The 22,845-nt window shown below is 43.5% G+C and overlaps 1 protein-coding gene across 2 annotated transcripts in view; it reads right to left on the reverse strand.

Annotated features, from left to right (window-relative positions):
- Positions 1 to 22,845, reverse strand: part of KCNH5 (potassium voltage-gated channel subfamily H member 5) — an 825,104-nt gene that overhangs the window by 387,044 nt on the left and 415,215 nt on the right. For both annotated transcript variants that reach the window (XM_085626196.1, XM_085626195.1), the window contains exon 8: positions 20,246 to 20,675. In XM_085626196.1, the coding sequence (XP_085482322.1) occupies positions 20,246 to 20,675 (430 nt within the window). The remainder of the gene's footprint in view (positions 1 to 20,245; positions 20,676 to 22,845) is intronic.

Below are 22,845 nucleotides of genomic sequence, written 5' to 3' on the forward strand. Positions count from 1 at the left end.
ATACAGCAGGGAGCCCGAGCTTATTTGCAGATGCCCATGTTTGAAGTAAGCGAAGAGAAGGATATGGACTTACTGGCTCGGTTGAGTTTAGGCCAAGAGGATGACTGCCTACTCAGGGCCATTTTAGAGGTAGATCAGAGAGGACCCTTTGTGGAAGCAGAACTTGATGGACACCCTACTACCTTTTTGGTTGATACTGGGGCTACCAGGTCAACTATAAGATCAGCGGTAGTTCCGGGGGTAGCCCTTTCTGGAGAAAGCATACAAGTGGTTGGAGTGGCGAACAAGAGGCTAGTTAGCCCCTTGACAGAACCGATTCCAGTCAGGATAGGAAACTTTAGGGATCGACATCAGTTCGTGGTGTGCGATTCTAGTCCTGTTTGTTTGTTGGGAAGAGACTTATTGTGCAAGCTCAATTGCACAATCTACTGTACCCCGAAGGGAGTAGAGGTGCAGACAAGGGATGATGACGCGACCTTTAAGGTTGCAAATCAGCGGGTGTGCGTGGAAATGTACCCAGCTTTGACAGTGGAGGAGCTTCCACAGGATTTGAGGGAGTCAGTATCGACCGACGTGTGGGACCTAAGTGGAGAGGAGATTGGCTTAGTCAGGGGAGTGGAACCGGTGAAGATACAGGTTAAGCCAAACGCGGAATTCCCGAGAACACCTCAGTACAAATTATCCCCTGAAACGATTGCTGGGATCAAACCTGTGATTGAGTCTATGATTAGGCAGGGAATACTGGTGGAGATCATGGGTAGTCCATGCAATTCGCCCATTATGGGACTGCAGAAACCAAGTGGGAAGTTCAGGATAGTGCAAGACCTGCGGAAAATAAACGACATCGTCGTTCCATGTTGTCCAGTGGTACCGAATCCATCTGTGATACTGTTTCAGATCCCATGTGAAGCTGAATGGTTCACAGTGATTGACTTGTGTCAGGCATTTTTTTCGATTCCCCTACATGAAGAGAGCAGATTTCTTTTTGCATTTAGACTAGAAAACCGTGTATTAACGTGGTGTCGTATCCCACAGGGGTATACGGAAAGCCCATCGATTTTTAATCAGCTGCTAAAGAGAAACCTTGAAAGTCTTGTGTTGCCACAAAACTCTGTTTTGGTGCAATACATTGATGATCTGCTTGTTGCGTCGGAAACAGAAGACGCTTGCAGAACCGATACCATTGCGCTGTTGAATTTCCTGGGAGAGAATGGTCACAAGGTGTCTCCAAACAAGCTGCAATACTGTTTACCTGAGGTGCAGTATTTGGGGCACAGAATCGAGAAGGGTAAAAGGAAGGTGTCTCCAGATCGCATTGATGCGATTCTGAGAATGCCAGTTCCCTCGACGCAGAGGGAAGTTAGAATGTTTTTGGGAATGGTGGGTTATTGCCGCCAGTGGATCCCAAACTTTTCCTTTGAAGCGAAGCCGTTACAGCGGCTGACGCGAAAGGATGTAAGTGATCCGGTACCATGGGACGACGAATGTTTGAAATCATTTCTGAGGCTGAGAGAGGCCTTATGTAGCGCTCCTGCGTTGGGAATGCCGGATTACAACAAGGCATTTGCATTGTTCTGCTGCGAAAGGGAAGGTTGCGCATTAGCAGTGTTGACTCAGAATCATGGAGGTGTCCGTAGACCAGTTGCCTATTTCTCAGCTACTTTGGACCCAGTAGCTTCTGCGTTGCCCGGATGTCTCAGATCCGTTGCGGCAACAGGTGTCAGCATCGAGAGATGTGAGAGCATTGTAATGGGCCATCCGCTTACTGTACATGTGCCACATTCTGTTGAATTGTTGATGACTAGGACGAAAACACAGCACCTCACGAATAATAGGCTGACTCGTTATGAGCAAGTCATTCTTGCGGCCGATAATGTGGTATTGAAGAGGTGTGCTGTTTTAAATCCTGCTACATTGTTACCTGTTCCAAATGTAGATGATAATGGAGATTGTGAGGACCATGATTGTCTCGACGTTACGGAACTATGCACCAAACCGAGACCTGACATTGTCGATGAACCGCTCCCAGTGTCAGATGAGATTTTCTTTGTGGACGGTTCATGTTTAAGGGACAGTGTCGGTCGATTGAGAGCAGCGTTTGCTGTATGCACCATCACGGGGGTGGTTGAAGCCGCTTGTTTAGAAGGAGTACACTCCGCGCAGGTGGCTGAGCTCATTGCCTTGACTCGTGCCTGTTTGGCAGCCGAGAAGATCCGTGTAACTATTTACACGGACAGCCAGTATGGGTTTGGTGTGGTTCATGACTTCGGACAGCTATGGTCCCAGAGAGGGTTTATGACGTCTTCAGGTTCTCCTATAAGAAATGGTGACCATGTACGAAAATTGCTTGAAGCATTGCAAGGCCCTGATGAAATTGCTGTTGTTAAATGTGCTGCACACACGAAGGGGAATGATTTTGTTTCATTGGGTAATAATTATGCTGATGAAGTGGCTCGGTTTTGTGCAGAGCAGGGATGCAATTTTACAGAGACTCACATTGAGGAAACGGAGGAGGAACTGGTGTATGATCAAATGTTAGCAATGGCAGACTCATGGGAGGAACTGAAACAGCTTCAGGAAGGGGTTTCTGATCAGGAGCGAGACAGTTGGATACGAGCTGGATGTGAGAAAGGAGATGTGGATATATGGGTTTCGAATGATGGATGAGCAGTGTTGCCGGAAAGTTTGTTGAACCCCATGGCGAGGCTGATACATGGTGCTGTACATTTAGGTAGGGACGCAATGATGAGAGTGTTTCGTCAGACTTGGTACAACCCGAAGTTTCGGTCAGTGGCTGAAACCGTGTGCCAGAGGTGTGTCACTTGTCAACAGATGAATGTAGGAAAGAGGACAGCTGTGACATTGAGTCACATAGGGAGGTCAGGTGGACCTTTCAATAGGATGCAGCTGGATTTTGTTGAAATGCCGAAGTGTAATGGGTTGAGGTACATATTAGTGATAGTATGTGTCTTTTCCAGGTGGGTGGAGGCATACCCTACACGCAGATGTGACACACTCACGGTAGCAAAACTACTATTGAGAGAACTCATTCCAAGGTACGGGTTCCCGACGTCATTTGAATCGGACAGAGGAACTCATTTCCATAGCGAAGTCATGAAGTTGCTTTGTGCTGCCTTGAATATAGATCAGAGGTTACATTGTAGCTATAGACCAGAAGCTTCAGGGATAGTGGAGCAGGTAAATGGAACTCTGAAGGCTCGGATGGCGAAAGTGTGTTCGTCTACGTCACTGAAATGGCCTGATGCATTACCCTTGGTCCTAATGAGCCTCCGAAGCGTGACTGATAAGAGGACTGGGTTGTCACCCCATGAAATCCTCATGGGAAGAGCGATGCGTTTGCCTGCAATACCCGCTACAGCACTGATAAATATCACTGATGATATGATCCTGGACTATTGTAAAGGTCTTGCTGACGTGGTCCGTTCTGTGTCTCAGCAGGTGCAGACAGCAACAGTTCCAGCTGCGAGCGACCTGTGCCACGACTTATGCCCAGGCGATTGGGTCTTGGTCCGCAAGCACGTGAGGAAGAGTTGCTTGGATGCAAGGTGGCGCGGCCCGTTTCAAGTGATCCTCATTACGAACACCGCCGTTAAGTGTGGAGGTTTACCGAACTGGGTGCATGCTTCCCATACCCGCAGAGTTCCAGCACCCTTAGAAGATACAGCCCCTCTCGAGAACGAAGTCCCAGCTGAGCCGACAGAGTTACCTGAGAGGGCCAGTCAAGCTGTAAGGGTTGCTGAAGCGGCTGATGGTGCACTGAATCGAGCTGAAGAAGGACGTGAAAGATGTACTGACCCAGAAACAGGCGAAGGAGCAAGAGGTGCAGTGGGTAGTACGGAATCGAGTTCTGCCGAAGAGGAGGAGGTCAGTGCACAGGGTATCGAAGGGAAGACCGGAGGTGCCACAGAAGCAGACAGGGTTTGGCCCGCAAGACAGAAACGGGTGAACCTGAAGTTGGTACCGGACACAGATCTTGCACCAGTTTCGGAGGAGCCAGAAGCAGAATCAGGCGACGAGGAGTATCCTCAAGGTGGTGTGAGAAGATCAAAGAGAACTAGAGTGCCAAGTCGGAAGTACGCTCCACCAGAGTGGGCATATCCAGTGACTGATGCCAGGGTTACCGAGCACGGGAAGATTGAGGTCGATGACATTGGTCAACAGTGTCCCGCTCCAGAGAGTGGAAGTGTTGCTGAAAGTTCCGGGATTGGAAATCGAAGGAATTCTGACGATTCATATTCCGAGTCCGCCTTTCCTGAGTGTCATTCGAGGTATGATCTTGGACAATTTAGAGTTCCCGACATTCACTACTGTGCCAGATCCACAAGAACTGATCATCCTTAAGCTCGAAATATTGCAGGGACTCCTGGAACTGTTGGGACCAGCAGTTATGTTGGATTGATTTGAGAGGGTTACAAGCAGGGAAGAAGATAACCTAGATCCGAGCGGAAGAAGAACAAAATTAGGGATTTTTCCGTTATAGAACGAAGAACAGTAAGGGAGGGTTTGCCTAAGTTCACGAAAGAGACATTAATGAGAAAGAGGCTTACCATTCCAGAAACTGTATTGGACATTGAGTATATCCCGAAGATGGCAGATCCTGCAAACACACATCGTAGGGCTAAATTGATAATAGGCACATTGATAGGGGTTGTGATAGTCACTATATTTGCAGTAGTGATAAGTTCATACATGGTGGCTCACAGGCAGGAGGGGAAGGTTCAGGGAACACCTACACCTATTACCCCAGGGCAGAGAGGTGTCAGTATCAGGGAACAGGGAACGTCAAAGTTAAGTGAGGATCGCAGACTCCACATGGATTTGTCAAAGGGTGATTTTAAGCTTAATGCGTATGCAAAGTTATTGTATGAATATGTTGATGCGATGGATGTGAAGGACTGTTATGTGTGTATGCAGTTGCCTGCTTCAGTGGATGAAGGTATCAAGTATCATCATCTCCCATTGACATATGGGATTTCTTGTAGTTTATTGCTCAGTCTATTTTATGATAGGAGACAGTTCGAGTATTTCTTTTCAAATTTTGATACGGTACTACCTGAAGTTCCAGCAATCAAGCATTTGAATAAATACGATTATTATAAGAAAGAGGACAGACTCCTGAAGTATTGTAGACCGACTGTGAAGTTGGATACTGCGCATGCTCACAGGTAGGCCTGGGTGGTAAATTCCGTTCCGCTCGCGGAATTTGCGGAATTTGCGTAATTTCGCGTTCCGCGGAGAATGCGAAATTGCTCAAAAGTCTGCTTTCCGCGATTTCGCGAAATTTTTGCTTGTTCGCGTTCTCAAAATGCGTGCTCGCGAGATATTTCTTCCCGAGCATGCAAACAGCAATTGTGAACAGGAAAAAAGCATCGCGAACAAGCAATTCCGCGTGTTCACGGAATTTCTGCGTGTTCGCGGAGATTTTTTACCGTTTCGCGGAGATTTGCGTAACGCAATTACGCAAATTCCGCCCACCCCTACTCACAGGCATAACCTGACATGTGCGTTATCTGGGACGGAGAAGAAATTCATTGATCAAGTAGAGGACAGGTATAGAAAGTTGACCCAGACACGCGACACCGGAGATAGCCCAGTAGATTGGACAGCGGAGGAAAAGGCTCACAAGTCCAAGGGAAGTTATGGACCAATAGCGTTAGATGAAGTGCAGAGAGGGAATTTGTGTATTGGGCGGCCTCAATCGGCCACGGAGAAAGTTGCAGTAGGACATAGCACCTGTTCTCAGACCTTCACTCTGGAGGCTTCCGTTAAGGACTTTATGCAAGGTCCAGTAGAGGTGATTCCGACGGTGTATTATGTATGTGGGAAGAATGCTTATGTCAGGTTACCTGCAAATTGGTATGGCATATGCTATTTGGCTATCATATTCCCGAAGATTTATCACACAGAGGATTTGGAGTTGTTAGAGACGAGACAACATTCTAGAAGACGTAGGGCTGCAAACGCAGGTGCAGTGATTGGGGACATATACGGAGCAATGATACCTAGTATGGGTGTGGTGTTGAATGATGTGAAGATCAGGAGGTTGGCGACTGTAGTTGATGAGTTGTCTATGAACACGGCGAGGTCTTTGTTGTTAGTGGCTGGAGAGATGTTGTCGATACGAAATATGGTTATGCAGAATCGCCTTGCGTTAGACGTGTTATTAGCCAAGGAAGGCGGAGTCTGCAAATTATTGAAGGTTCAAGAATGCTGCACATATATTCCAGACAACACGAGGGAGATAGGGAAGTACATAGATAACATCACAACTATTCACAAGGAGATTATGGACTTGACGGAGGAGAATGTATGGGAAAAGATTGGACAAGGATTTGGAAGAGTGGGAACGTGGTTTGCGAATTTGGGAAGAGGATTTCTTGGATCAGTATTGAAGTCAATTATCATTGCGGTTGTTTGTGTGATTTGTTTGTGGGGATGCGTGAAGGCGTGGAAGTGGTATCAAGGAGGCAAGGTTGAAAGAGCTCTTAGAGCAAACGAGAAAAGAATGGCGAAGTTTCAGGAGCAGCAATATGAGAGTCTTAAGAGAATGGAGGGAGTTCGGCATGGCAGAGTCATGACCAGCACTGTTTAAATCAGTTCCAAAGAAGAAGATTGTAATGGTGTGATGACAGATGTCATCAAAGGGGGGAACTGATGTAGCGCTTAAAAGGTTGAAAATCGTAGGGGTGCGTTATATTCACTGTTAGTCGGCACCCGCATATAATCAAATGTGTACTCAGGTATTTCGTGTGCAATGTATTAAAGAATTGTATAACCTATATCGATTTCAATAGAAGTGTTAGCTATGTACAAGCATACTGTGTATGTATTAGAGAAATGCATAGACTTTAGTCCTTTGAACAATGTGATGTTAAAAACGTGTAGATTAGAATTCGTGTCTGTAGACTGTTTAGTTTGACCACACATGAAAGAAAGACGTAAATGTCAATACTGTGATTTAGACATGCTTGTGTAACCGAAGTAGTGGCCAGAATTCGCATATATCGTTGAGGCGAAAGGCCTGGTATTTTCTTATGTTAGCCAAGGGCAATAGGCCAAAAGGGATTTATTCCAGTAGAGGTTTTAGGCTGTAGTAAATTGCAAGTTAAAAGATGTGAGGTATGTCTGCCTTGCATGATCTCACCCCAGGTGCAAGGACAGTTGCTCGTTAGTAGAGAAGCTCTTTGTTCATGAATTGACTTATGTAGTAAAGCCAGACATGGGAGTGCATTGGAATGTGCCAATCGTAACTCCTAGTGCGGATGGCGTCTGGGACTCAAGGCCAAGCGATGGACGATGGAACTGGACAGCGCTCTGTGGAAAATTACTGAAAGTCGACCCCGCAGAAGAGGAGGCGCAAAGGGCGTGTTCTGAGACTTGGGGTTCTGTATTAGGGAAAGCGCCCCGAGGGTGGACGGCAGATCAGAGCAGCCCAGAGCAGAGAAAGGGTAGGCGAAGAGCTAGAGGGGGCAACTTAGAACAAGCTCTCTAAGTGAAGACTTCTTAGGAAGTTTCACTCTGACACCTTTTATTCGATTGAGGGTCTCAAGGGATTGCTAAGTAGGGATGTCATCTAGTACAGAGTAGGGACAGAGATGGTATGGTCCAGTGTCCCTAGTATCGACATTGGCTTGGTAGTTTTCTACCTCATGCTTTTAGAGATTGTGCTTTTAGTTATTTTCAGCCGTATGCGGATTCTTCGTAGAGTAGCATTTGTGTTAGTGCCTATGTACTTGTTGTGCCTCGTACTGAGGACTTTGTATCTTCAAATCTTTATGCTAATAATAAAAGCCAGAGAGCCAAGAGATTAAGTCTCGAGTCCTTAATTATGACAGATTGTGGACAGCATTTTTGATAATTGTGTTTATTCCCTCCACGCTATTGGGCAAGTAAAAAGTTCCATCCGACCAGAGTGGGTTCTAGTAGATAATTGCGAGATACTAAAATGGGCCGGAGCATATCCGTCAATGAACTACACAGACTCTACCCTTTTACTGCAGGTTAAGAAAAAGCTTACTATGTGTTAATTTACTTCTGGCAGACAGTAAAGAAATGCACATACAAGCAAGCTTTTCTCTAAGTTTTAAATGCGTACACGACGGCGCATGCCAAGAAATATGAACGCAAAGAGATGTGATTGGTGGAGCTTGTGCTAATTCTATAACAAAAATGTTCAAGTAAATCTTTGCACAGATACGTGCACTATAGTATGTGCACTGCAAAGTGTGCATTACACATAATACGTAAAAGACAATTGACAACGTGTGTGTAAAACATACACCATTAAGCCATGAGAGAAACTTCGTGAAGCATTATGTGTAAGAACTTCTGAAAACAGACTGCAAAGTAATCTGCACAGGAGTTTGTGCAAGAAAATGTGTGCAATGACGATGCCTGAGCCGTTCCTAGTGAGTGTGTGTGTTTGTGTGTGTAAGTGAAAACAAGTGGGAAGTTTAAATTGATATCTGTGGTTTATCTTCAGTGCGTGAACTTTGCATAATTTTCTTGAGTACAGTTAGGCTTGGTCTGTTCACACCTATCTATGCCTGTGTGTACGAGCTTTCCCTTTTGTGTGTGCGAGTCTGACTTGCACTCCTGATGCCTTCCCTGTACTTGTTTTGTAACACTTTATGTATGTATGTGTGGGGAGGATATAGCCCCATTGGTATTATATGTCGTTTGTGCCCAAGTTAGGCTTGCACTGTTGCGGGCTTCTGGTTACTATTGTACTCTGTGCATTTGTGATTGTGCATGGCATGTGTTTATGTGCGAGTGTGAAGCTTGCCCTGGCTTATAGGTAGAACATATCTGCACATATTTGAGCTAGTGGGAACTCGAAGGGCCCGATTATGACCTTATTGGTCCCATCACCAGCACGCTGCATCGGCAGGCGGAAGAATGTGGACAAGTCAGCAGCATCCCGAATGCTGCATTACGAGATGACCGGCGGGCTAATGGTGGGACTTCGGCGGTCTTATAGCAGTGGCATGCTTTGGGTCACAGGAGAGTGAAGGCACTGCTGATGCTCTGCAGCACCTGCACTGTCGTGTGCGCACAGTTGCCATGCACTATGTTGTGCATGGCACACAGTGTGCGCATGATAGTGCAGGCACAGGGGGGCACAACATGTTCTCCCAACCACAATGCTAAATGCGCTAAAATGCCCGGGGGCCCTTTCACTTCCTTTCCACCTACCTATTCATGGTAGAGTCCTCGCCATGAAAGGCTGAAAGGCAATTCGCAATTACCACAGTGGTGCAGCCATCAGCACCGCTTCCATAGGTCGACTCAGTTCGGACCACCGTGGGATTGAATATCTTGTCGGGTGCGTCGGTCTTGTGGCAGCAGCATGCTTTGGGTCACAGTAGAGTGAAGGCACTGCAGGTGCTCTCCAGCACCTGCACTGTCGTGTGGGCACAGTTGCCATGTACTATGTTGTGCATGGCACACAGTGCGTACATGATAGTGCAGGCACAGGGGGGGCACAACATGTGCTCCCAGCCACAATGCTGAATGGGCTAAAATGCCCGGGAGCCCTGTTTGGGGCCCTTTCACTCCCTTTCCACCTACCTATTCTTGGAAGGGTCCTTGCCATGAAAGGCTGAAAGGCAACTCGCAATTGCCACGGCGGTGCAGCCATCAGCACCGCTTCCATAGGCCGACGCAGTTCGGACCACCATGGGATTGAAGATCCTGTTGGGTGCGGCAGTCTTGGGAATGCTGCACTCATAATGAGGCCCAAACTCTTTCCTAGCAAGATTTTGTCCGAATAACGGTCCACATTGTACGCCTAGATCACTGCTAGAAACAGCAGAGGACCTTGTTGATTAGAAACTGTTTTTATAGAGATCTTGATGTTGACTGGCACTCTTTAGTCTCTCCCTTTTGAAACTCATCTCCAACAACCTTCAGACATGAGAGCTGATTCACCACCAAGTAGACAGGGACAACCTGAGGCAATTTTAAAATGTTGATCTTATTCCTCTGAAAAGAAAAGGTGCCACTCAAAGATCTCCCTTGAACTTTCAAGGTCGAGCCTGCCCAGATACAAGTTGAATATTTGTGGAATCAACTCAATGATGAAGCATGCCACTTGAGTGAGAACACAGTAGGTGAGAGTTCTAATACAAAACCAATATGGTTGCAAGAGTGGCCCACACTGGGATGATGGGCTTTGCCAATTTGTAGGCATCCCCCCTTTTTTATTTAAAGTGATGTTAATGTGGAAGCATGGTGATTCCACATGCAAGCTTCTATCTTCATCCTTTGATTGGAACAGTCTGCACATTATGGCCAGTAGTCTTACATAGAGAAGCAAAACTCACTATTTACCTGGCTGGTGCCTGCACAGCTGAGATTATTTAAACAGACAATTACCACCAAGTAGAACTGAAAACAAAGAGTGAAAACAATTTGCACCCATCTCCTTATGCAAGTTAGTGCAAACCTTGCCTTAAATAAAATTTGCACCCTTAATAAAGCATTAGATCAAGGTCAAAATGTCCTGATAGCCAACAAAGAGAATGTCTGAATGTCTCCATGTTAATTTGAAAGACATAGCGTAGAGTGCACTCCATTATACCAAGGGCCTAAACACACCAACTTTGGGGCCCATTATGGAGCTATCATTTCCTACTGAACTACCCCTTTAAATCTGCTGGATAATGATAATGATAAAGATTATTGGGTCATTAGCAAGTCTAGCTACAGCTGTTCACTCATCTACATCTATGTATTTGCTTTTACTCAAAGTCATGGGAATGTGCCAGGGCCAGATATCTGAATCGCAAAAGGCTACATGATATCAGAACACCTCAGTTTATGCCCTGAGTTTTCATGTACAAATAGGTGCATTCTGCAATTAGTAATTCTAGTTCAGGTCAAATAAACAAATCCGACTCAAACACCTGAAAACAGTCATTTGCAAAAGCAAAGGCCAGAACTTTAAAAGCTGCACCCCAGTGGCATGATGCCATCTGATAATTAGGGTGATCTTTCCAAATAGGGAGCCCTTATGCAAAACTGAGGAAGCTTAATTGAAAGGGTTGATTCCAATCTCATGGCAGAAGGAAGACACATTATATCTCTTTTTAAAAAAACTATTCTTTGTGCATGGTTGACGCAATGTGTTATATTTGGGATACACTGGGTATCATGCATGAGGGTGAGAAATGTGCTCCAATCATTTCATAGCAAACGTGTCCGGGCACTCAGGTTCATTTTTTCATGTGAAAGCTGAATTTAAAGAAAATGCATATGGAAAAAGCACAATTATGCATTTGGAAAGATGTTGCATATGGAACAGGCAAAAAATTATGAACTGGGCAAGCCAGTTCATTAAATATTATTTTAAAATAGTTCAAAATTCTGTGCATATATTATGTAAATAGTTACTTTAGAAGTAAGAACAATAGGAGCCCAAAGCACTTTTACATCAACAATTGAAGCACATTGTAATATACAGTACTCCTGTGTCTATATACCACACTTATTGTCTATACCTTGAGGCTCCTTGTCACCTCAGTCTTAGGAGCTCTCTGCTCAGAGGCAAATAAAATGTTGAAAAGCTTGGCCTGTGCCATTGGAATTGAAATTAAACTTGCCTCCACGTACAAAAAGTTGGAACAGTTGTCTACCTGGCAGTTGAAATATTCTAGTGGCATGGCATGTAGCTTCATGTTAAGATGAATACTGAGCACCTACTATGGACTTAATCCTTCAATCAGGGAACGTACCATAAGTAATGGAAAAGGAATCTAACCATTGGAAAATCAGAAGCAATTTCACGCATTGTTTGTTTACAGTCGGTATCCAGCTGCACTTTTGTTCAGCAATGCCAAATGTGTAGAAGGCTGCCCAAACTCCTCGTGAACCATCTGTTCCATGAGCAACACAGCCATCTGCTAGTGTTCTGTGTTGTATTTTGTAGGACTTTTACAGTGTACATTAAAAGATCATGTTTTAAAGCATCCTCCTGTGAAGATATCAAGCACAGTTCACAGGACATGGCCCTTTGGCAGCGTGTATGCGATCAAAGTCAGGTAAATTACAAATTGAAAATCTAGCTAGTCATGCAGTCTGATCTCACACACTGTAACACTAAAGTTTTTACATTTGGCTAGACGCTTTGTTGCCAAAGGTAAAACAAGTAAAACCAGAGTCTAGAGAGAGGGGCTTTGTGTCAGCTCCTTCGTTGGTGAAATTCTTGACAGCAGGTCAGACTTTCATTGGCCAATAGTCATGTTAATCCAACTGAGGAGTGCTCCGATTTTCATGCATAGATAGTAAAGAGTTCACACAGTGCAATAGAGGAATACTGTTATTATCATATGGTTCTTACCCACTGCCCTTGCAGAAAAGACCCCTGTCCTGATACAGCCATAGATATCGCCGACAGAGCTCAATTATCCGTCTCAAGGGCAACAATAGAAAGTCAGGGACTTGTAAGCAACAATAAAATGTCAGGGAGGTAAGAGACATATCCGCGCCTCCTTTTTCCTTTTTTCACTTGAGCCACTGGCAGAGTGGTCCACTCCCAACTCATTAGATCAACATTAGAAGCCTACAGCAGGAGGGTGGGTTAGACAAAGCAAAGCACTGTTCATGATTAGTGAGCAGAGGAGAACCTTCTATGAGTAAAAACACAAACACCTGATGAGGCAACATACAGGCAATGCTATTCAGTGAAACTACAACGTTTGGTGGATTTTCCAAATATATTACCACAAAGGGCTGGTGGTAATATATTTGGAAAATCCACCAAACATTGTAGCTTCACTGAATAGCATTGCCTGTATGTTGCCTCATCAGGTGTTTGTGTTTTTACTCATAGAAGGTTCTCCTCTGCTCACTAATCATGAACAGTGCTTTGCTTTGTCTAACCCACCCACCCGCTGTAGGCTTCTTTCCTAATACCAGGTGCCATCCTTAAGCGCCTAATACATTTTTCCCACAGCATTACCAGTGGCTTAGCCTGAATGCTTTAAGTCCTAATGCAAGCAAGAAAAACTGGCTCGACACCGGTTCAGTACTATAAAAATACAAACATAATTGCGATGCAGTAGGACCCTACCACCTTGGACTCCGGTGTCACTGCAGCAGTTGCACTAATGATGGATGTGCCCCTTCTAAGGGGTCTACAAGTTCCTTTTTCCATCAGTCTGTCCTTCTCTCCTCCAGCTCAGTCCCTCCTTCTAAAAACAAAGAAATGAAGGAAAGATATCCTAGGCAACCATCACTGAAAATGACCATTGTCCTTGCGTGCATACCACTTGATCCACACATGAGCCTGCCCTGCAGCCCATAATCCAAATTCCAGGTCATCCAATATCAAACTAAAGAGAATAAAATCCAAAAAGAGGAAAATATTTGTGTTGCCTGCCCTAACAAAAATATCAAAGGGCCGATTCACAGAACTAATCTGAGATAAAATCCTAAACTTACTACTTTTGGTATTTGCAGAAGGCATTTAGTAGTTGTAAAGTTGGACGCCTAACTTTACTACTATTAAACTGAGATAAAATCCTAAATTTACTACTTTTGGTATTCACAGAAGGCATTTAGTAGTGGTAAAGTTAGGACTCATAACGTTACTATTATTAAATGCCTTTTGTGAATACTGAAAGTCGTAAAGTTAGGATTTTGTCTCAGATCAAATGGACCTAACAAAATCAGCAGGAATCCACAAAATCCCTACCACCCAGTATTATCCCACTCATCCTGATACAAATGATACCTTTGCATGGCTGGGCCTAGTGTATGCAACAGGCAAGCATCAAACCAAGGTCAATGGAATTTTACCGACCAACTCTCATTGACCCTGGTTTGCCTGTTCGGGGCACTAGTCCAAGTCGCACAAGTGGAATAGCATGATTAAAGGAGTAAAGGAAAAAGAGGGACAGATGACCATGTACACTAACCTAAAAAGGTCATACTGAGAAGGTCAAACAACAAAAAGTCAAAGGCTGGTGCTCTAATTGCAAAGGAAACATGTCAAATCTGTACATAGTGACTCTTCACACTATTAAAGTGCATACAACACAAGTGCTCATTCTCCCACGTGCTTAATTATAATGAAAATCAAAAACAGAATTTACATCAGGAGGTAAAATACAATACCCATTTTCATTACATGTTGACCTTTTGTAATTTGACCCTCTCAGTATGATCTGTTCTGTTCTCCTAATTTTTGCATGTGGTACCCCTTTGCCTTTCAGAAGTCACTCTGGCATTTAGTCTGACCATATAGACACAAATTTAAATATATCGGCCTATGTACATGGTCATCTCTCTGTCTTTTTCCTTTATCCCTTTAATTACTATATATTTATTCTTGACACTTAGGTTAAGTTTTTACCGTTGCTTTATTGGGGCTATTTTGAGCAGCTCTTTTCAATAAACTGATTTTGGGTCACTGTGCTTGGAGTCAGGATTCGCTGCACTGGAAATAGCCGGACTAGCTGACTCATCAATAGCATTCAAATAAGTATTTTCAGAAGTATGGACTGCAAGTCCCAGAATGCAACGAAAATCTGTGCTCATCATATAGGCATGGAACAAATAGTCTGAAATGTTATTTCATTTATGCTGTACTGTGATCCTGCCGAACAATGGTATATGTGTCACTGCACGGAAACTCTGTCCCCTGCCTGGGTAGATTGCCTTTTAATAGCCAGGATGGGTTGTCAGGGGTAAGGTACTCTATTCCCAGTGGTGAGTTTACCGGTGTTAATTGCAGTCATAGACAGGCTTCAAGAGTTTCTCTGATTGCTTTGTGTTGTCTGGCCTGTTTGTGCTTCACAGTCTCTTCAAGATGGTTTTGCTGCTACTCCACGTGGGCTCCCTTCTTGCTTGACAATCCAATACATGTCAGAATAGAGCTGCAGCGTGGCAAATGGAAGGTAGGTGGAAGTGAGTGAGCATTCTTGAGCCTTGTTCTATGCTGGCTTCTGATAGAGCTTGGGGCAACTTTTCTAAAAATGCAGCCTCCCCAGCAGGCTCCTGTTTTTAGACGTGTAGTTCTGCTTTGCGCATGTGCAATGTGTCTATGGATTGTGAATACGTAAAGGACATGGAAAAGAAAAGTTCCCCTTGGACATCAACAGTCCCTGGAGCCCAGTGCTCACTTTCTTGAGCAATGCCTAATGTTTGTATTTAAATACACACATTGGGCACTGTCAGCACCAGTGGTGGCCGCCACCAACAAAGGGTGGTGGGATGGGGGAAGCGGGGTGGGAGAGCGAGCGTGGGGGAGGGGAGGACATGAAATGGGTTAAGAATAATTTTAAAAACGTACCTTGAGGCGGCCGGCCACCTCCTGCATCACATGTCTCCTGCTGGCCTCTTACTGGGTCCCAGCATTCCCTGAGACAGACTCCCAGCCAATCCTTGTGCTGCAGAGCTGCGCGGGGATTGGTCTGAGTGGGCAGAAAAGATGCCCTGCTCAAACCAGGGAGTCTGTGGGGGTTTCTACAGCCTGGCTTCTGAATACAGCCGTGCTGGAGAAACCTAAATGTGCATGTGTTTTGGTCAGTCTGAGATGGCCGGCCAAACACACATGAGTACTTAGGGAGTAAACAAGCACTCCTCCTCCACCCGCCCATGCCCCACCCCCCATGCACAAGCTGGCAAACGAAAAATAAAAAGACGCTAGAGCATCGTTCTATTTTTGGTTTGCCGGCTCTGCGTCAGGCAGAGGGGCGACGCTCCTCCGCCATTGCAGAGGAGCCACCACTGGTCATCACTCAGGCCATGAAAACTGATGTTTTTTTAATGATTGCTTTGTTGCCTGGTTTTAATACTTATTTACCAAAATATACTGTTAAAATATTGCTAGTATGCCAGACTGCTTTTATATGCACCGAACAATCTCTGATAACAGATGCACCCCACTGCCATACACCCAACAGTCTTAGAGGCCATAATATCTGAATGTGTCCAGAGTATCCAGTGACAAAGCAACAATTAGCAGCCTTCACTGTAATGCACATAATCTTCAAAAAAAAGATTCCATTATCTGGGTGAGAGGAACTGGGCTGAGGTACTTTTTGCAAAGCCTATACTGGGTGCTGTAACTCGTCATTACATAAGATGATAGCTAAATACTTACATGTTTCCAGTTTATTTTTATTTATGATTACGGAACTCAGAGGAGGTCCACATAAACTAAGAAACCACCAACACAATAAGAAAGATTCTATTTTGCTGATAATATTAACACAGAAAGATATTCCTCCCCAACAAGAGATCAGGGACTCCTAAGAGGAATCCAATGTTAAAAGAGTCTTCAAATTAAAAACATAGCAATATAACGTACAGTGCAAAGTGATTAAAGTGTCCTTTGTGTCATTAGTGCAAAACCTTAGGAGGAAAATAGCATGGGATAGTATATATACCTTTAACATACCATCACAAGATAAAGAGTAAAATCATCCACAGGGAGCACATGTTAGCAGCTACTCCCGACATATCTAATGTACCTTAACATAAGTTTAAAAAGCACATAAAAAAGTAAAACATTCTATGACAGATCATTTCATTTGGTGGATCATAAAGAGATTCTATTACTGCTGAGGCCGAAAGAATAGAAAGCTGTACACATATTGGTCTCATCCATTTTCGTTGACACAATAGCAAAGCTGGGCAGATAAATAATACATGATTAACATCTTCGATGTCATTATTGCACAAATTACAGATCAGTGATGAACCATACCATTTTGCCACTAAAGGAGTTAAAGGGAGCATACCCTGCCTCAATAGTAGCCACAAATGGTGCACTCCGTTAGGCAGGTTCCAAGAAATATAGGCCTGTACTTTATTTATCAAGCAGGAGTCAATTGCCGGATGATTACCCATCTTTAAAATGCAAGCTTTCGTATCCCTTGAGAAACTTGTATCCCAAGTGTACTGTCTCAGGATGGTCCTTAATTGATATGGCGATAAAGTAAAGAGCAAGGACTGGTCTAGTTGCAGCAAATCAATCACATTCATAACATTTCTAAAAATTAATGACTGTTCGTTTAGACATTCTACAATTTCTTTTTGAAGCAAAAACCTTAGTGTGCCATAATCACTCTTTGCCAAGCATAAGACCCAATGCACTACCCCCGTGATACCCTGTGCCCAGGTACTTCTCAATCCAAATTCTAACCTGAGGGCAGCAGCGGAACATGACAAATTAACTGAGGATAAACGTCTTACAATTCAGCCTTCCATTGCATTTAAAAAGCCCCATTTCCTCACATCGATCAATTCTATGCCATGCAGCAAGAAGGCAGGGAGTTTTGCACAAAAGACTTCCAATAAAAGTGCAAAATGTCCTTTCCCAGTTGACCTATAAAGGGAAACTAAGCTTTTTTCCTGAGAGGTGGCTTTAGAGATATTATTTTCTATATGGGCTTTATCGCTTAGGTTGCCACAAAATATTTTTCTTAAGAAGGTATACGATATTACAAGTTCCAATTTTTGGCCGCCTAAAGACCATACAAAATTTCCATACTTCAGCTTCTTTTTTACATGCATGCAAATAATTTTTCTTTTTGATATGTTGATCTTTAGGTGGTGAGCGTCAGCAAATTTATGGAGCGCCTGCAGATGACTATTTAATCCTCTAGGGTTTAAATCCAAGATTATTATGTCATCTGCATAAAGTAGACACACAATGGATTTCCCCCCAATAGCTGGGGCGAGGCCCTAACTTTGGGCCAGATATTGAGGGTGGTCTGAGATGCATATAGAAAACAGCAGGAGGTACAATAAGCATCCTAGTTTTAATCCATTTGTGATGGTGATAGCTTGTGAAAGACCAGTATTCCCTCCCATTGTGACTCTACACCAGATATCCGTATGGAGGGCACAACCTTGCTCCAAAATGGTGCCCGGCATACCCAAGTTTAGAAGGTTACTCCAAAGGATGATCTACTTTGTCAAAAGGTGTGGAGAAATTTCAATGCATCTGCCCAATCGCTAACTTGGGTCAAGAGGCATTTAGCAAAGACTTACCCTCCGCGTCAAGAAGCGCAATCTGACAATAGTTTTGAGGAAGATTACAGTCTCCTTTCTTGAACAATGGAACTATGATACTTCCCTTCCAGGAGGGGTCACCCACTTTTTTTTAATAACAATGCTTAAAAACTAGGCAAAGGATATGGCTCCACAGTGTTCTAATTTGTTGTATGAAAATGGCGTTGCACTTTAGTTATATTTAGAAAGATGTAAGGAAGACATCAGTTGCATCCACTATAAGCAAACATACCTAGAGCTCTAAAATTAGCTATAGTGAATTTTTAAGGATATCACTAAAGATATCACTACTATTGAAACAAGCATGAAATCACACTTCAAAAGAGGAACACCACTATCACATGTGACATAAGGGACATTTAGTGGCATAAGATGACATAATCACCATAGAAACAAACATGTGTATCATGTTCACACGGTCAAATGACGTTAGTGAATAAAACACATACCCAAATAAATAATGCATATCCATAGCAATGTTTTTGATTCTGTAAATGTTGAGGTGATGTGATGTCATCAATTACATTTGTGATTTAATTTATAACATATCTGAGGTCAGTAAATTGGGGGATGAGTTACTGTTGCATTCGTCACCATAAGTGACAATGTTAGTAGCTGTGTATATCCTAAAATGTAATCATATTGTTCATTCAACTGCAATTTTTTAAGGGAAGATATTTGTTTTTTTTACATTTGTTTTGTCTGCTCAGTACTTTACCGTGTTTGTTTATTGACAAATGATGTAGGGAATGCTTAAATTAACCTCAGAACCTTTGACAGACACCACGTGTATGCAAATATGTCTTGTCTTCATCTAATATAATGATTCGAGCCAGAACTACCAGACTAGGCCATCATCAGATAGGACCACAATCATCCCCGGGCTTGTTTGGGCCTAGTTAGGCCTCATCAGTGAGATATTGCTTGATTTACTTGAACAGTGGCCAGGGATCCACTTCCGGGGTTACCAGTCACACTTGAGACATCTTATTGATTGACATCCCATTGAAGCAATGTTAAACTATGAAAAACACATGAAAACCAATGGCTGAAGCAGGCTGACCTGCAGCACATCTCTCTCCCTCTACTTCTTATTGTACTTTAAAGAACTGATGAGAAGAGGTCTCCTGATAGGTGAAGCTACCTGTAGCTAAAACTAAAAAACATTACACTGTAATTTAAAAATATTGCTCAGAAAACATGGCTGGTTCTAAACTGGGGGTGGCATGGTGAGCAAAAGAAAGATGGCTTTAACCCAGGTATCTGAGGGGGGGGAGGAATATTGTATTTGTTACACATTCCGTCCATCATTTGTATTCCTTTTGCTTTCTCGCCCTAAGTGCACCAGGTATGCCCAGACATGGGTCCTGGGCTCACTGTGCCACTGGACTCAAGCTAGCCTGGCTGATAAGGGGTGCTATCCCAAAACCTGCTGGTCCCAGGATGTGTGTTTCTGGTCCAGGGAGGACCTGGCCTGGCAGTTAGGACTGGACTGTTCCCATGAGTAGCAGGGTCAATACTGATTTGCTTATGGCTTGGTCTAAACTGGGGTGGCATGGTGAGCAAAAGAACGATGGATCCAGATCGCTTGACTGGGGGTGAATGTTTGATTTGTTCTGCATTCCGTCCATCGTTTGTGTGTCTTTTGCAGACAACACCCCATGTCACCCGCACGGCAAAAACAAAGAAAAAAGAATATTTCATGGTTTAGTTTATCTGTGTACTTTATATTATATGAATCTGTACTTCGTTCTTGGTAGGTTGTGCTTATCAGTAAAGAGCAAAAGAACGGAAAAAGAAAACAAATTAACTCAGTAAAATGTATCTCCGATCTCAAGACCGGTCTCAAGATCAGCGCCTTGAGACCCTTTCGGGTGAGTAGTCATGCCTTACAAGACACCTGATTGATTGATTGATATATTGATTGATTGATCTGAGTGGTTCAATCTCCTGTACTACTGACCACTTTTATTCAAGTCACCCAACTTGTCAATTCAATGTCTGCACCTTTTTATGAACATCACTATGAGGTTTCCAGTTTAGATACACAAGTGTTATACTGTATGTTTAAAAATTACGCATGGGAAGTGTATGATAAGGCAATTGCCATATTGTTTTGAAACATCAGCAGTGCAATTTCACTTTGTTTGACTCATTTTTACTTTTATCCCATGACATAAAGGTCAAGCATTCTACTTACAGCCAACCATCATCATCGCCACAGAAAATATCTTCTCTCCATCGGTGGTCGGAGCGATGTTTCCAAATCCTATGGTAGTAAGGCTTGTCATGGTAAAATATAGGGAAGATATGTACAAGGAGTCCTTATTGGGCCCTCCTTCCCAATGTCCTGAGCCACTGGCATTGTACCGATATGGAGTTCCGATGCTCAGTCCCAGCTGGTAGAGCCAGCTGTCTGTTTTGATTGTATTAGTTGCTTCATCTATGACTTCATAGTCCCCGATGCTGTACCAAATGCAGGCCAGCCAATGAGCCACGAGGCCGAACACACAGACCAAAAGCACCAGCACAGCAGCGCCATACTCTAGGTAATGATCCAGCTTCCTAGCCACACGGCCCAGTCGCAGAAGTCGCACCACCTTTAAAGAACTGAAGAGACTGCTGATTCCCTAGAAAAAAAAATATTTTTTAATTTAACAACCAGCTGTTTTCTCCATCATAATATCAGAATATGCCAAGGAAAAACAACTTTCACAAATGTGTTTACTGGGGATAATTTAGTACCTATATGAACAGTTTCATAACATTTTACGTGACATTTATTTTATCATGCAGAAGCTGCATAAGAGTCATAACTGCTGCTGTAGCCATTTACCGGCATCAAGAGTGCTACATAAACTCAACACTTTTACATGGTGACTCCACTAGACGGTGTAATAATACCTGGCAGATATCTGCAATTCCTTTAATTTTTTTCTTGGACAATAGAGCAGCATGTTCACCCTACACTATCGCTATCCTCTCTTCCTTGGTATTTGTTCACATCCCTTACACTGGTCCACACGGTCTTCTTACTTGTTAATGGGCATTTCCTGCTCCCAGCTCACCTTCAAACAACTGGTCTGTGGGATAGCGTGGGGGTCACCCAGGTCTTTGTCGTTACAGCATATTTTGTGGCTTTTATTATGAATCAATCACAATGGGAAAAAAAGTCAAAATTACTTCAAGGGGACTTTGGTAGTCTTTATCGGCGCTCCCTTTCCTTCACAGCTGGTTTGGTATGGTCTACATCCACAGGCGGTATTGGAAAAAAAAGCTTTGCTAAAAGAATGCTGACAGTTTGAATAACCTTGGAGCACTTAATGCTCAAATGCCCCTTCGCTTGTGAGTTGCACCAATATATATGTGTCATAGAGAGCCACAGACAGTTCTTAAATATGTATTGATAAAAGAGCATGACAAACTATTCGAGGGGGTGGCTGGGTGATTGAAATGAAGAAGAGAGAATAACCATTGCAAATACCATAACCGTCACAAAGACAATTTGTCATGTTGTTGCCCTGCTACCACTCCTTTGGTAAAAACGTCACCGCTAACAAGCAGTGGCAAAGACAATAGGACTCAACTTTAGGAGGTGAGTGCTGACCTATGGACTTTGCCAATGCTTGTTCACATTGACGCACTTTTTTTTAATTTTATTTTTCCGACATGGCCATCAGTCATCTTAAAAGGGTAAAGTAATACCAAAAAAAAGATCTCCAATGCATCATGTGCACTGTAAGATTTCTCAATCCGAAATGGATGCTGTGTGAACAAGTCTGCATGCTTCACAATTCACGCTTACTAAAGTGCTGGCTGCCATTTGGGCATTTTTTTACTTTACCATTTCAAAATGGCAAACACAACATGGACAGATCAAATTTTCCACTCAAAACCTTCCTTTTTTGTTTTGCAATTTGAGTAGCTGAGGAATTTGGGAACTAGCTCAGCCAGCATCGAGTGAAGCCTACCAAACCCTGACATTTCTGAAAGCTGGACACTCTGGGGAGCTCAGGATGGTGTGCCTTGTGTGGATGTGAAGACTTTTTTCTAACCTATATTCATATATCTGTCAGGTAAAGTTCCATAATCTGCAGGGAACCACAAATTTTCCACCACTAACTGTTCCCACAAGTCTCGCAATTAAAGCAGCAAACTAAAAAAAGAGCAAGGCATTTAAGGATGAAATGAGCAGCCCAGTGGCACTTAGCACCTATCAGGTCCCCAAAAATAAATGTAAAGAAAAAAACGCAGAGTGGGGCGAGGAAGCACTCATTAAAAAGGCTAGGAGGAAGGTTGAATTCAAGCATCCAGAGGGAGGGCTGGGTTGAGAGGTGATATCCAACATCCCTACAAAAAAATGTAAAAAGCAAGACAATAGTTCTAATGCATGTGTGGACTACATTTTATATAGTTCACGTCCAAAAAATGTCATGAGCTAATACCAGCAGTGATGGACAACAACCCTGTCACACAATGTCTAAACACGTTTTACTACAGGAGCCATGGTTGAAAGGGGCTGTGCAAAAGACCCATTCTTTAACGGTGCATTTCTACTTGTATGTGTATGTTCAGCGCTGTGTGTATTGTTCGGTCAGTAGGCAAAACCTAAAAATGGGTAGAGGGACAGACAGCATTTGTCCAGACAGACTTTATGCAAATAAAGGTGAAGAACGTGCTGGCTGAATACAGCATATTTGCTAGAAGATACATTTACAGAGTAATGGTTCTAAAAACAGGGAGTAGCCCAAATTGCTCCTGTGTAATAGGGACATGCTTTTGGAGGGCCACTGATGAGGT

This window comes from Triturus cristatus, chromosome 9, assembly GCF_964204655.1.
Source record: "Triturus cristatus chromosome 9, aTriCri1.1, whole genome shotgun sequence".
Classification (NCBI taxonomy): Eukaryota; Metazoa; Chordata; class Amphibia; order Caudata; family Salamandridae; genus Triturus; species Triturus cristatus.